We start from the raw sequence: 14,977 nt of genomic DNA, 5'->3' as shown, positions 1-14,977 counted from the left end.
ATCCCCGGCCGCGTTATACCAAAAGACGTGAAGAGATCTTGGATGTGACGTTATTCCCCATTTCACTCACCTTTCAAGATTTGAACTAGTTTCTTGACATCTTTTCTGATTAACAATACACCATTATTTCACACACTCATTGTCATTGCAAACACATTTCATACCATATTTCACCAGAATGAGTGAGGGCACGACATTGTGAGACACTGGCAGCAATACTCTTGCTATAAGTGATTGGTATAATTTGTGCTGATTCTGAACAAACGTGCAGTCAGAACACAGAGAAAACAAAGTTGACCAGCACCCTGCAGGCTGTGTCCCTCTGTAGTCTACACTGTACACCAGTTGTCACTTGCATACTACCTATGATTGTGGGTTCGAATCCCGGTTCGCCCCGATTATGTTTCTAGGTTTGTCAGCACCATACCCATGCTCGTGGGTTTCACCGAAGTGGTAAACATCTGAGACCTGCATCACTTCGGGCTTTCCTCCCACATTAAGCTGACACGCCGCGATATAACTGGAATACTGTTAAAAGCGGTGTTAAACCCAACTCACTCACTCACTCACTTGCATACTGTATTAACTGCTCTGCTCCAATAAGAGCTCCCTGATAATCTTCCACCAATCTGTAAGCTATCTTTAAGAGCGCTCCTGTATAAGACCGAAAAGTTACATGAAAGTCAATGTTTAATTACAAACAAAAAAATGCATAGAAGAAGGGGGGTATGATTTCCTAGGAACTATTATTTAAAAACTTATTTTCATTGTTGTTTGAACTAAGATTGTTTACAACCTCTCAATCTCAGAAAACAAATTCATCTCATTGTATATCGTTTCATTAAGCACCCCTTTGCCAATTTTTCTCGTTACGGTGAATGCGGTACTTTAACATAGCCCTATGTAGTAGTAATGCTGTGATCAGCAACATGGGGTCTGGTCAAAGCTGAACGGCCTTTTGTCTCACTAAGTTGATCTTCTGTAGCCATTGTCACCAACTAATCCCCATTTTGACAAGGGTCTCAAGTCTCGGTATCCTTAAAAAACTCTGTTTCACCATCATCAAGTAATCTGGATATATTTGAATCATGCATGAACTTTATGCCAGATGTAATCATCTTCATCACACAATATGCATCATCAACATCTTATAGACGTAGTAGCATCACGTAGTTGCAACCAATCTGCACAGGTCCGACTTGTCTGACTACTTCTTGACATGGTCGACACTGCGGCATGCAAGTCCCCTACTATGCTAGAAGATGTATCTTATATTATATCTATGTCAATCAAGGTTGCATTGTTTTGACTGATCGACATGAAACATGACAGGTTTCTCTCTGCTGAATAATTTACAAACTGTCATGTTGTCAGTCTGAAGGCCTCCCTATGAACATGGCCAACATCCTCCTCCGTGAAATGTTCCAAATTGTCAAACCTCACACCCATCCACAGATGGTTACATTGTCTGAATGTAATGCATTACAAATGCAGAGGACAGTGTCTGCACTAGTCTCAAATTAGATAAGTTTACGGATTCAAACGTTTGGTAAAATGTCAACCCAACAAAACAAATTATCATGCAAATTCAAACAATGCAACTTGAAATCTTCAGCTGGCTTGTTCCAAGGGAGACAATCCAAATAATCCAAGGGAGATAATGCAAATGTCCCAAGGGAGATAGTTTAAATGTTCCAAGGGAGATAACCCTTTCCTTTCCTTCCTTGCCCTATCCCGAAGATTCAGTCAGACAAACATACTCGCAACACCATCTCCGCACACAAAGTCATAATACAAGATATAAACTTACCCTTTTTCTCCTGGCTTGGTAAAAGTCAGTATACTTCTTGTATGGATGGCAGTGAGTATGTGGTAATGTGCTCTCAGTGGCTGTTTGTACATCAGGATTACAACATGGTCATAATGATGTTCTCATCCTAATATAAAGGTCATTTCCCATTCTCAAATAACACCATGCTTTGAGAATGCTGTTGAATGGAGCCCTGTGGCAACAGCGCTGTTTTGATGACATTAATCAGCAGTTTATACTAAGTGTTGACAGCTTTACCAAATGTTGGGCCTGCTACTTGAGCTCTAGTTCAAATAGTTTCTTGAAGATAATGTTGAACTTTCTTGTGATGCAAAATATCAAGGATGATACAGTAAATGGGAATTTTGAAGAGAAGGGAATTCCGCAATGTTTCATAGATTTATTTCGCCTTTCATTCTTTCACACAAAGACATCCTTGATATTTTTGTAGTGATTGTATTTTTTTAAATTGTTTTTTTTAGATGATTCTGAGTTTAGGATTGATAACTAAGAATCTAAACTGTATTGTTAAATGTTCATATGAGCTTTTTGTTCAAACATCTGATTATGATGTAAGAGCATGAATAATGTTTTAGAAGTAAACGCAGTACTAGGAGTAAATTAGATAGAACTTTCATAGCATGGTAATCTCAGCTAACCTGGTAAAATATTTTAAATATTATTTTCTTTCTGCATCAAGGCACCAGCTATTTGATCACACATAATAGAGATGCTTAGGTTGTATGTTAGTTTCATGGAGTAAGTTTCACAACAAATAAGATCTTCACATAATTGTCAACTCTTGAAGCTGGTGTCAGTCTTGATTCTCAATATGATAAATTAATGAGTCCGATGTCTGTTTTACTTCATGAGATCTCATTTTGGTGTTTAATCAGAATCTTGTGGTTTTTTTCTTCAGGGAGAAGAATTGCGAAGAGATAGAGATGCTGCAGAGGATATTTTCAACAGAGGTAACTATGACAACAAAATTTAGTCCATTGAAGATTCATTTTGGGGGGGTTCCGTTAAGGCTATAAAGGATGCCTGAAGATTTGGTGCATAGCAGTACTTTATGACAAAAATAGATATATTGTGAAGTCATGTTCCCTTAACATGATAAGTGTCAAGTTTCGTGTACATTGCTTAAATGTCAGGATGCATATTATATCACAATATGTGGTATTATTACTGGATAATAGGATATGCAAAACTATCTAGATTGTTAGTACTATGACACAAATGTTTTTTAAAAAATGACAAATTTTCAACACAAACATCAGAAGTTTGTTCACTTGACCAACTGTTGAACTAGAGACATTTGGGCAGAGTTGCATCCCTTAGTTGTGCCAGGATCAGCTGATCATAAACTTGAACTTAGGGTTTCTTTCGATTATGATCCCTGGTTTATCAGAACTATATTCATGTGTTTTTTGTTCACCTAAGTGGTAATGTCAAAGTCCTGCATAAATTTTGGCTTTTTTCTGTCCTGCCGAAGGGCTGTGATATAACTAAAAAACAGTTTAAGTCGCTTTTGCTCACTCACATAAATATGTCAAACATGATAATGCCATTTTTGCACTAAATTAGCTTCATCTTATATCTTATATTGCTGTCAGTTATTAAAATTACAGTGACAAAACCCATTCCATTATCAGAAGAAATCTCTGCTGAAAGGAGACTCCACTGAACGATTCCAACTGTATGTGTTTTGTGAATCGCTACATATAGTGATGACACCCGGGCCTACTTGCACAAAGCGACCTTAGCGCTAAGATGATCGCAACTCCCATACTTTAACATAGGCTTACAATAGTTGTAGCGCTTAAATGGCTTTGTGCAAGTGTTCACAAAAAAGGTGAGCGTATGCTGCCCAACCGTTGCACTCATCACAAACACATTCAATGGCAAGTCAATTGTTCACCCTGATTGTCACTAGTTTTCCATTTCTGCCAACTTTGTGTTCTACCTTCAGGTGAGTGTGGCTGAGTGTATGAAGGCGTTAGAACTGACCAAGTGGGACATGCAGAAAACCATCAAGTACATCAAGATGAAGCAGCTGCTGAGCCTGCAGTTAGCGGACATACATCGATGTAAAGCTGCGTTGATGATCTCATCCTGGGATGTCTCACATGCTGCAGACTACCTGCTGACTCACCCAATACCTAGTCCTGAGAGTCTCGACGTTTGACCTTCACCCTGTGGCGGAGTTAACAAGTTAATAAATGTTGCAATCTTGTGTTGGATTAAAGGGGTTAATTACGTGTGACTTGCAACAGATGATCATACCAACTGTTGCTATACGTGTCGTAAGTGATCTGATCGATGCGATGGCATTCCTTTCGGATGGAGAAATTTCAGGATGATCGTTCTACCATAGTGCTGCACAGATCATGCATCGTGAATATCACAGTTAATCCTTCTATTTCGAGTAGAATAAAGTATTCCTTCGAAGGATAAACACGAAGTGGATGTTGTCAAGGGCGTTGCATCCCCAGTGGTATTAGGGACGGAAGTATCAGGAATGGGGGACGTGCAGAACCATCTAATGACGCGAAAGATCACCAAGACTTAGTGATGAGGGGATGCTCACAGAAATACTTCAACTCCTTCAGTGCTGAATTTGAGATCAGATACACTATTATCAATCAGATTGTCAAATATGTGACTGGTTTGAGGCATTAACAAACTTGAATTTGTGAATGGTTTTGAATATTTCTGATTAACAGTTTTATCAAATTTGACATTACTGCAACAGCAGATGTTAGACTTTTCATGAACTGTTTATTAATATGTGGGAGAAAAAAACATAGTGCTTATAAATAGTTCTTGTGCACTTACATCAGAAAGTTCTGAATATGGAACTTCATCTTGCCCAGTCTGCAACATACAGAATTGTACAGGAAATGGATTACCATCAACACCTTTTATCAAAATGCTTGCTTCATATTTTCTGTGAAATCAGTATCACAGATGATGCCACAACGCACAAGGAAACTGCATTCAAAGTGCTTGTGTCTGTAAGAGATGGTATGGCATCATCACAATGGCACAGTTCCATCTTCGGCATCTCCTGCCCTACATCATCCCAAGTACCGATGTCTAAGACAATGTCAACTGTATTACATCTATATTTCATATCATGGTTAATGTTTGTATAAATACTAACAAGATTGGAATATATAGTCGGTTTCTAGAAAGCTTTGTCTTTCAGACTTTCTCAATGAACTTATACATCAAGGTAATCCCTGCTTGTATTACAAACACATTTTGACTTCAAAAAGCAAGAACTGAAAAGATTCCTAGATTAGGATGTAAGGTGTTCCTAAACCCTTTCTTATGACCTTTTTCAAAACAGCCTTTCAATTATTATGCAATATATTGAATTGAAAAAATTGAACACATGCATTGATTAGTTTTTTCTCAATTTTCAAACTCCTTGCACTCTTTCGAAAACGTGTTTAAGTTCCCCAATACCTATTTGTGCCAAACATATAAATGGCATTACACATTGAAAGTATGTTCTTTCACATCCTGACTACGGTAAATGTTTTGCTTGTTTTAAGAAAAGTACTGGATTTAAAGTAGATTGATGTTTACCACTCATACATTACTTCAGAGAAGAAAAAGCAAACAAAATATCCAAGGTATTAAGATACCATTCTGGCTTGTGTTGTAGATATGAAAGAAGTAAGGTTTCCTCTCTTGTAATCTCCAACATTTTTGTAAAATTTCTGTGCAGAACTGTATTTTATGTATATATAATTTGAATCGGTTTTCAAAACATGTATATTTCTCCCTATACCATAGACAATACCGAGCTGCATGTACAGTTATTTATAACGGTAAATATTCAGTGTAAACACGTTCGCTACGTATTTTGTAATATTGTTTATTAGAAATATAGCCTAGATTTTTAATACCAGGCATGAAATGTCTGTTTGTTTTGTTTGGTGCTAACAAATGGTGAACTGTCACCACTTTCCTTATCTCTGTATGCTCATTATTGTCTCTCGAAATTTCTTTGATTTGCTTAAATTTCAGTTTGATTATCTGTGTTGTTTGTCAGAAGTACTTATCGACATGTATTTTGGTTGTCTTAAGTAAAAGCGACAAAACCTTTTCCATATTCTTAAGAAATTTGAATTTAATTAATACATTTTGAATTTTCAAAAAAAATTAAAATTAGTTTTGAATTTTCAAAAATGGCTTTGAGAATGTCTTACTATTGGGTTGTCTTGTTTGTAATAATGCCCCTTTAAACAGCCTTTCATAATTGTTAGTATTGATTCTAATCTGTTCAAACATTTTGGCTTTTAGAAAGCAGCTTCCTAGGGTTTGGTTTTGTAGGTGTTTAGATCTCTCTAAAGCCAGCTCTTAGATCTCAATAAAAACTTATTCAATGTCCAGCATCTTCAACTCTTCTTCGTTATTATTCATAAATCAGTAGACAAAGCAACACTAAGCTCATTATTTCAAAACAACATTTTTACATTCTAAAAATTCCATTTTCACATTCAGGTGCCATCAGTGAGGTAGCCTAGTAGTTAAAGTGTTTGCTCAGCAGGCTGAAGACCTGGTTTGATTCCTCACGTGTACTTTCTTGGTTTCCTAGCTGTGATATGACTGGAATATTGCTAAACTCACTGTGAGCTCATAAAGCTAGTTAACCATTCTGATGATCTCTCTCCATCTCCATCTCTTGCCTGTTAAGTTAGTGTGCAATATCTGTAGGGCCTGATCATTTGTTATTGGGGGTCAGGGAATGAGAGATTGGTCTTAGGTCTGTATCATTTATTGCCGACCCCCCCCCCCCCACACACACACACACACACGCCAACACTTTTATGTAACAGTTCTTCATGGCCTCCCCCAAATACATGTAACATTGTTTCATGAGCCTACTCCCACCCCAATAATAAATGGCCCGTTCCTAAATAATGTTCAAAATTAATATGTAAATTATGTATTTGAATGAAAATAGAGCTGCATCATTTTTTCATGCCCCCTTCTTCCTCCTATTGTAGTATTGTAGTGATAACTGTGGCAATCTACCCTCTTTTGCTGTCATTATTTCATGACACCCCCAATCTCCTCTTTCTCTCGCCCCCCCCCTTGTAATAAATGACGAGTCCCTCAACTCTCACTAGTGATGAATGTGATAAGGAAAAGAATAAATATGAATATATATAAATATTTAAATATTTGGGGAAATCGTTCTATTTTCCTTCTGTGTGACCCAGGGATAGAAGTGATGGAAACCGTTTAAAGTGATCATTCTGAAAACTAAAACAACTTTCATATGTTAATAGCTGTTGTATCTAGTCAGTTTTTTATACTTTTTTCCCCTGTTGTTATGTTCGCTATGCGTATTTTTGTTCTTTAAAGTTTATGATATTTTGATCTCTTTCTCAATCTGTAGGACTTAAACAAACACAGATCAACAGATGTCGTGTATCAGCATAATATTAAAAGTGCCATTCCTAAAAACTAATTGACATTAAGGTCAATATGGAAGTGTTTTTGTTTTGCACAAGCTAATCACCCCTAAAATTGTCTTTGTCCTCCTAGTACATTTTAGGTACTCTTAAACTTGGATTTTTGTAATTCCTATTTCAAAATCTCACAAAGAATAACAAATACTTTAAAAACATTAGCTTAAACAAAGAAGACATTTTTTTGAGATGGTAAAGAAAATATACTAAATCTTCAATGAGAGCTAGAAGAAAGAAAAAAACTTAATGGGAAAGCTTTTTATCAAAGATTATAGTTAATGTTCTGCTGTAAGTGTGTTTGAACTGTGATGATAAGAATTAGGACTAAACTTTTGCTATAATCATTCATAGCAGTATATTCAATGTAAGTTGTTATAATCATTTGTCTCGTATCAATTATTGCTCTGATGATCTTCCAACTTTTTAATAACTGTTTATTTTGTAACAATCAGCTGTGGTATTCATGTAACTTTTGTTAATTGTTATTTACATTTTTACTCTAAGTCACACCATATCGGTATGTACTGCACTCGTTACTGTATCGTAGCCGACCCTGCATTCTGGTTCAGTGTGATGCTTCTTGAAGGGCTCAGATCTGAAGTGTCGTCTATATCATGTACATTATCTAGAAACTGACAGCTTCTTACGGATGCTCAAAACAGTTCTATGAGGACATAATTTTGCAATGTTACCATAAAATACTGCCTTGCTCGCATCAGAACATTCTTGTCTGGCTTTGAGAACATCATGTCATATTCTCAGAAGTATTAGTTAAGGTGTTGGTTATCAAATGAATATTACATTAATTATTATCATTAAAAATCACAACACTCATCAGTGTATTAGGAACTCAGCATCTGAAATATAATCAGTCACATACATGATAATAACTTTTATTTTCCTTCAGGGCATTCATACAGCATTCATGTTTGTTCAAAATGTTATTAGTTTAAATAGTGTCAATGGTTACATTTGTAATTTTTAAATTTTTTTTCAAGAGTGTAAGAACTTTTCCCTTATCTTAACTACTCATCTTCCAAATAAGACTCGAAATAGGACAGTGATATATAACTCTTTATGAGAGTTACGGTATTTGTATATTGATACTTCAAATAAACATTTCATATTGATTTCATATCTGAAATTAGAAAATCTTTTTGTAATATTCAGCCATATTGATTAAGATGGGCTATGTTATTGATGACCAAATGCTGGTTGTAACTTTTTGAATGTTACAGACTAGTTTCAATTAAAGTGTTTGAATTCGTGAGGTCAGTTTCTCATAATTTGTGTGATTTAATAGTGATCTGAGCCACACCCTGCTCAAATCTGCAATCAAGAAACTCATGAACACTGTTGTATGAATGGTTTCCACAATGTCGCTGCTTTGTAAATACTTCCGCCAACTAGGTTCAGATCCTGCTGATAATAAAACACATTTACTACTGACTGGACTTTGTGTTGGTTTGCTGAAGTCACTTGTGTTGTATTCCAGTTTAAATAGTGTTGTATTCCAGTTTAAATAGTGTTTCAGGTACTGTCAGGGCATGTCAGCTTAATGAGTGAGAAAATCCCACAGGAACATGGGTAGTCGATGTTACTACTTGGGTGAAGGTCACAGGAACACAGGTAGTCGATGTTACCACTTGGGTGAAGGTCACATGAACACAGGTAGTCGATGTTACCACTTGGGTGAAGGTCACATGAACACAGGTAGTCGATGTGACCACTTGGGTGAAGGTCACATGAACACAGGTAGTCGATGTGACCACTTGGGTGAAGGTCACATGAACACAGGTAGTCGATGTGACCACTTGGGTGAAGGTCACCGGAACACAGGTAGTCGATGTTACCACTTGGGTGAAGGTCACATGAACACAGGTAGTCGATGTGACCACTTGGGTGAAGGTCACATGAACACAGGTAGTCGATGTTACCACTTGGGTGAAGGTCACGTGAACACATGTAGTCGATGTTACCACTTAGGTGAAGGTCACGTGAACACAGGTAGTCGATGTTACCACTTAGGTGAAGGTCACATGAACACAGGTTGTCGATGTTACCACTTGGGTGAAGGTCACATGAACACAGGTAGTCGATGTTACCACTTGGTCGAAGGTCACATGAACACAGGAAGTCGATGTTACCACTTGGTCGAAGGTCACATGAACACAGGTAGTCGATGTTACCACTTAGGTGAAGGTCACATGAACACAGGTAGTCGATGTTACCACTTGGTCGAAGGTCACATGAACACAGGTAGTCGATGTTACCACTTGGTCGAAGGTCACATGAACACAGGTAGTCGATGTTACCACTTGGGTGAAGGTCACATGAACACAGGTAGTCGATGTTACCACTTGGTCGAAGGTCACATGAACACAGGTAGTCGATGTTACCACTTGGGTGAAGGTCACATGAACACAGGTTGTCGATGTTACCACTTGGGTGAAGGTCACATGAACACAGGTAGTCGATGTTACCACTTGGGTGAAGGTCACATGAATACAGGTAGTCGATGTTACCACTTGGGTGAAGGTCACATGAACACAGGAAGTCGATGTTACCACTTGGTCGAAGGTCACATGAACACAGGTAGTCGATGTTACCACTTGGGTGAAGGTCACGTGAACACAGGTAGTCGATGTTACCACTTGGGTGAAGGTCACATGAACACAGGTTGTCGTTGTTACCACTTAGGGGAAGCCTACAGGTCAGGTAGTCGGTGTTATCAAAGCAAGGATCTAATTGACGAATCTGGGATATTTATCTAATGATCAGCATATCCTGGCTTTACTAAGGGACGCAACTATGCACAACATTTGGGCAACTGACGCCCCTATTTTGTTTGGAAGAAGTAACACTTGTGATGCATTTGTTTTAGTTCAGAACAAGCTCCAGGACAAAAACCACCGCTTGTTCCATGCAGCTCTCGGCAATATTCTAGCTATATGATACTGCCTCCGAGGCATACTGACAGACCGCCGTCATATAGCTGGACTATTGTTGAGTGTGGCGTAAAACAACAAACAAACACTCAAATGCCTTTAAATATAAGGGCAGAAAGGCGTGTTCTCACTCATTCACTCTGGGAAGTCCAACAGGGAGTCTATATAAGGAAGAGATAAGAACAGACAATATGAATTCTAATATTTTATTAAAATATCACAGTCATAGTATCGAGATGTAACAATATATTATTTATACTATCACAGATTTTCTAAACGCACAATATTTGTTGAGGAGTGATATTGCTAATAACATTTGATTTGTCGAAAAATACTCGTATGCTGCAATTCTACAGTCTTGAAACATCACACAATGAAGTCGGAAAAAGCATTGGCAAGAAAATAAGTGCTCAAAACAAAACGGAATTGCACATGCTGTGTTCTGTAAGGCGAGATACCTGACATTGGGTCATATTTAATATATACGAATCATGCATTTATTATACGAGTGAGAGGCGTCACATAATTACAAACTTTGATGCCGAAAATATTGAGTAATACATTTAACAGAACATGAATAAACAAAAACAATATTTCTTCCCTGTTTCTTATTTTCCTCTTATCTTTCATATTTAATGTAAAAGGTCAATGCCAGAGAATAACCAGTCTCGATTATAACAGAAACAGATTCCATTACGCATAAAAAGATAAATAACTGTTCCAGAAAAGGGCAGGGATGTCCTGCTCTACCGGCAGCACCCGCCCCTCACATAATTTGCCCAAAAAAGTACTGTCATGCGACGTCGGCGAGAAACGCTTTTGTCCACTTTGGGGCTTCGTTTAAAGAGTATTGTCTTTAATAAGACAAGATTTGAGATCAGTAATATCAAGCGTGGCTACAAATAATTAAATAAATGAATAGATAAATAAAAACATAGTCCACGTAAATATGTGAAGAAATTTGAGTAAATACCCACAAGATGGAGCTGACGATACACACACATTTATACACATATATGCAGGATGAGGCACAGAAAACATTACTGATCCAAATGATTAGTTTTCAATCAGATATAAAGTTGGTTCCTTTGTATACATATGAAGCGAGTGGTCGATAAATTTCAAACCTAGTGTTAACTGAAAATAATTGCAATTTATGTTTATCGCACATTTTTTTTCAAAGAGGCATTATTACCTTCACGACTGATAGCTGCTTACCACTTCAGTGAAACCCATGAGCGCGGATGGGTGCTGACAAACCTAGTAACATAATCGGGGCGAACCGGGACTCGAGCCCAAGAAAATAGGTTCCTGGCGTGCCCAAGGGACGCAACTCTGCACAGCGAATTGGGGCGACTTAAGGACAGAACTAATAAACTCATATACAACTGCTGACATATTAACAACCTATGATTCAGTACTGAGCATGCGTGAGATTAAACGTGCTATCGTACAGGAATATACATATTACATACATTATCACTGAAACACAAACATATATACAAACACTTTGATAACAGTATATTACACTTCTAAGAAAACATTAATTTCCCACAATGCGATGACTTCTATACAGCAGTAGACAAGGTAGGCACGAGGAATGAAGTATTCTCTGTAAGGCATGTTTCACGCATGTATGAACGAGCTCATACAAATTACATTAGCTAAATAGAATGTGTTCCTGAAAATATCAGTTTCGTCGGGAAATCGGAACAGAATAACCGCCGACGAAGAGCGGGAATCAAGGAGTCTTTGTCAGGAGCATATTGGATAGAAGGGACATAAAATCTCCACTTCTGACTTGCTGTACATGTGAGAGATCTGTCCTGCGACAAAGCCGACTGCACATACCGTAAATTCTTGAATAGTCGCCTGCCTTGAATACACACTTGCGAAATGAATAAGCGCCTGCTTTGAATAGAGGGGTCAAAGTCTTCACCTCTTCCTTAAGGTACCCAATGAAGTAATAGTAATAGTGAAACGAAAGCTGTTCTCATACAAACTGCAAAACTGACACGTTTTACAAAAAAATACAAATCCGGTCTTCTTGGAAATTAAAAGGTTTTACCACAATTGACAAAACAGACGCCAGTCTTTAATAGGCGCCGGGTGTAAGACGTCTCTGAAATAAATAGATGCCCGGGCGACTATTCAATGATTTACGGTTGGTTGAGAAAAAGAGTCCTGCTTAAATTTGAAAGACTTATACACGTGCATTACGACAAAGCGAAAGTCCCCACTGCAGCAAGGCACATCACTATATACAAAATCTAAGGCACCAGTTGGCATTGACTGACTCATTTGTATGCAAAAGAATAATACAGTGCTGAAAAAAATGTTAAACTCCTTAACATTTGGTGTACGAACGAGATTAAAAATTCCGATCACAGAATAACATTGTGCATCCTCAGGGCGGATTTTGTTACGCTAATTCTAATAATAAAATTCTTGGTTTCAATTGTCAGATCTGTTTTCCTTTGGGATCTTTGGTATTCTAAAAACTCAAGACGGTATGACTTCGTTTTGACTTCGAGGTGGGATTAACTATGGCGATATGATGGAACAGTTGTGTCAATTGTGGCTATTCGAAAGAGTGTTCCTGTTTACTGTCAAATTGGACGATAGCTCCGTGTTACGAACTCCCTATACAAGTTGACACGATGAAAGGGATGCTATAAGTCTACCCGATGAACAGACACACTGAAGCTGTGAGATTTAACACTGTATTGATATCTTTTGTGTGGTGATCTGTAGAAGCGAAATAACACTCATAGATGGAAACAATTAAAGCAAACAATTAACAGCATTGCGATTTTCACAATCATCATAGTCGCGGGATTTACCTAGGCCCTGCTGCACAAAACATATTTAGCGCAGAGCCAAACCAACACTAAAAATTGCCTGAGGTTAGTTGTAGGGCCGAGATCATTTTATGGCACGGGTCCTGTAGGTTGTTTAAGCAAAATGGTACAAGTGGAACTCTTTTACATTGTTGTTCGCAACAGAGCCGAGAGCATCCCCTGTCAGGGAATTTATGTTTTGAAACATTTGTAGGACAGGTCCCGACACACCACGACACTAAGTATCCCGCACAGTCATGGGTGATGGCGCCTGACGTGGAGCTCGTCATGGCATGTCAAGAATGTCGTAGAAATGTGGGCTAACATCGATGATTGGGGTTGAGATCTCTGGACGAGGTTTCAAGGTGGTCGATTATTAAGGCAACCGCAGTTTAAATAAACTGAACATATATTAGAAATTTGGTCGCAAATTCCCTATTTGCAAATGACCTCGAAAATATTTTCTGTATCATTTTATCAATATAGTGACGATCTATATCCTTTTGCCTTGCCTAGGAGGAATATATTAATGATTTATACATGGTAATGTGTGTTGGTTATATTTTAAGTATGAAGGTTAAGGATCGCCATTTGTGTAGGGATACTGACTTGCATTGTCCCATGGAGTAATAGATAGATCGCTCGTAAGAAGATTAAACACACGTAGGCTGACATACTATGTGTGTACAATCTTGGCGAAACTGCCAGTCTTCTCACTGGTATCTCTTGAAGTATGGGTTGTGTTGATTGTAGTAATGGGGGTTGGGGTAGTGCGGGTGTTGGGGGTAGTAGTGATGGGGGTGGTGGTGGGGGTAGTAGTTGGGCTGGTAGTATTTGGGGTGGACCTGGGCGTCGGCTTCTACTATAGCCCACTGCATGATGCCCAGGTGGTTCTTCAGGTCGTTGTTGACGACGCTGGACGCCGAGCTGAAGACGAAGTAGTCATCCCCAGAAAACATGACCGAGTTGATGGCGCCAGAGTAGGCCTTGGTGCCTCGGTACTCGCTCTGTAAATATAGCATAGCCACATTTAAATATAGTCAATACGTCACCGAACACATGCCTTTGGGCGTGAAATCCAAAATAGCCGTGAACATTATGTGAATGGATCACTGAAAATCAGTGGTGAGGTGAGGTGAAATGGGGTTTAACTTATATAGCGACGTGCATGCACGTGTATGTATGTGGCTGCTTGTACTAGTCCGGACTGATGCCGATTTATAGTGCTAGCCCACTGAGATACCATGCCGCAGTTTAACATGAATACCCCACTCAGACACAGTATACTGACTCCGAGCCGACCAGTCCTTGTTTTAGCCCCTTAATGCCGAGCGCCAGACAGGGTAGCAACAAGTACCATCTTTTAACGTCTTTTGGTATGACGCGGCTGGGGATCGAACCCCGGACCTTCCGCTCTCCGGGCGGATGCTCTACCACTAGACCACGGAGGCGGTCACTTAAAATCAGTGATGACACCAGATGTTCACGAGAGAGGGTAAGCATGTTTTGCCCTACCGGTAGCATCTGTTACTCACCCAATTTGATTAAAATAATAAAAACGAAAGTGTTGCCTGACACCGCACAAGAAAAATAGTAGCTTGCTAGACGCACGGACAACTCGCTCAGGCAATACAGATAAAGCTCATGGGCCTTGTTTAAGGCACTTCTGAAGTGATGACCCTTTCTAAAATATGTATTAATTTTATAAAATGCTTGTTACAAGGTAGAGACACTTTAGCATTCGCCCAACGATTCCAGCTAATGAGAATTGCAAATAGGCATTTGATGCTCAGGTTTTCAACACCATGTAAACATCAATCGTTAAATCAAAAAAACAAAAACAGCCTCATTTATCTGCCGAAAGAGATTGGGCGTAAAACGCAAAAT

At 38.5% G+C, this 14,977-nt stretch overlaps 2 protein-coding genes across 22 annotated transcripts in view; one reads left to right on the top strand and one right to left on the bottom strand.

Annotated features, from left to right (window-relative positions):
* LOC124148647 (ack-related non-receptor tyrosine kinase-like) overlaps window positions 1-8,751 on the top strand; it is a 177,738-nt gene extending 168,987 nt beyond the window's left edge. For 10 of the 13 annotated variants that reach the window (XM_048394060.1, XM_048394066.1, XM_048394065.1 and 7 more), the window contains 2 exons: window positions 2,730-2,781; window positions 3,783-3,919. In XM_048394060.1, coding sequence (XP_048250017.1) covers window positions 2,730-2,752 — 23 coding nt within the window. In that variant the 3' untranslated portion in view covers window positions 2,753-2,781; window positions 3,783-3,919. Of the gene's footprint in view, window positions 1-2,729; window positions 2,782-3,782 lie in introns of all 13 variants that reach the window. The other 3 variants (XR_007220313.1, XM_048394069.1, XM_048394058.1) reach the window with 3 other exon arrangements.
* Window positions 8,752-12,061: 3,310 nt separating this feature from the next.
* Window positions 12,062-14,977, bottom strand: part of LOC124148648 (echinoderm microtubule-associated protein-like 2) — a 101,577-nt gene continuing 98,661 nt past the window's right edge. For all 9 annotated transcript variants that reach the window (XM_046519869.2, XM_048394053.1, XM_046519870.2 and 6 more), the window contains one exon: window positions 12,062-14,097. In XM_046519869.2, the coding sequence (XP_046375825.2) occupies window positions 13,804-14,097 (294 nt within the window). In that variant the 3' untranslated portion in view covers window positions 12,062-13,803. The remainder of the gene's footprint in view (window positions 14,098-14,977) is intronic.

The sequence above is a fragment of the Haliotis rufescens genome, unplaced genomic scaffold, assembly GCF_023055435.1.
Source record: "Haliotis rufescens isolate VD_foot unplaced genomic scaffold, xgHalRufe1.0.p SCAF_13, whole genome shotgun sequence".
NCBI classification, from domain to species: Eukaryota; Metazoa; Mollusca; class Gastropoda; order Lepetellida; family Haliotidae; genus Haliotis; species Haliotis rufescens.
This window is presented reverse-complemented; position numbering and strand designations above follow the sequence as displayed.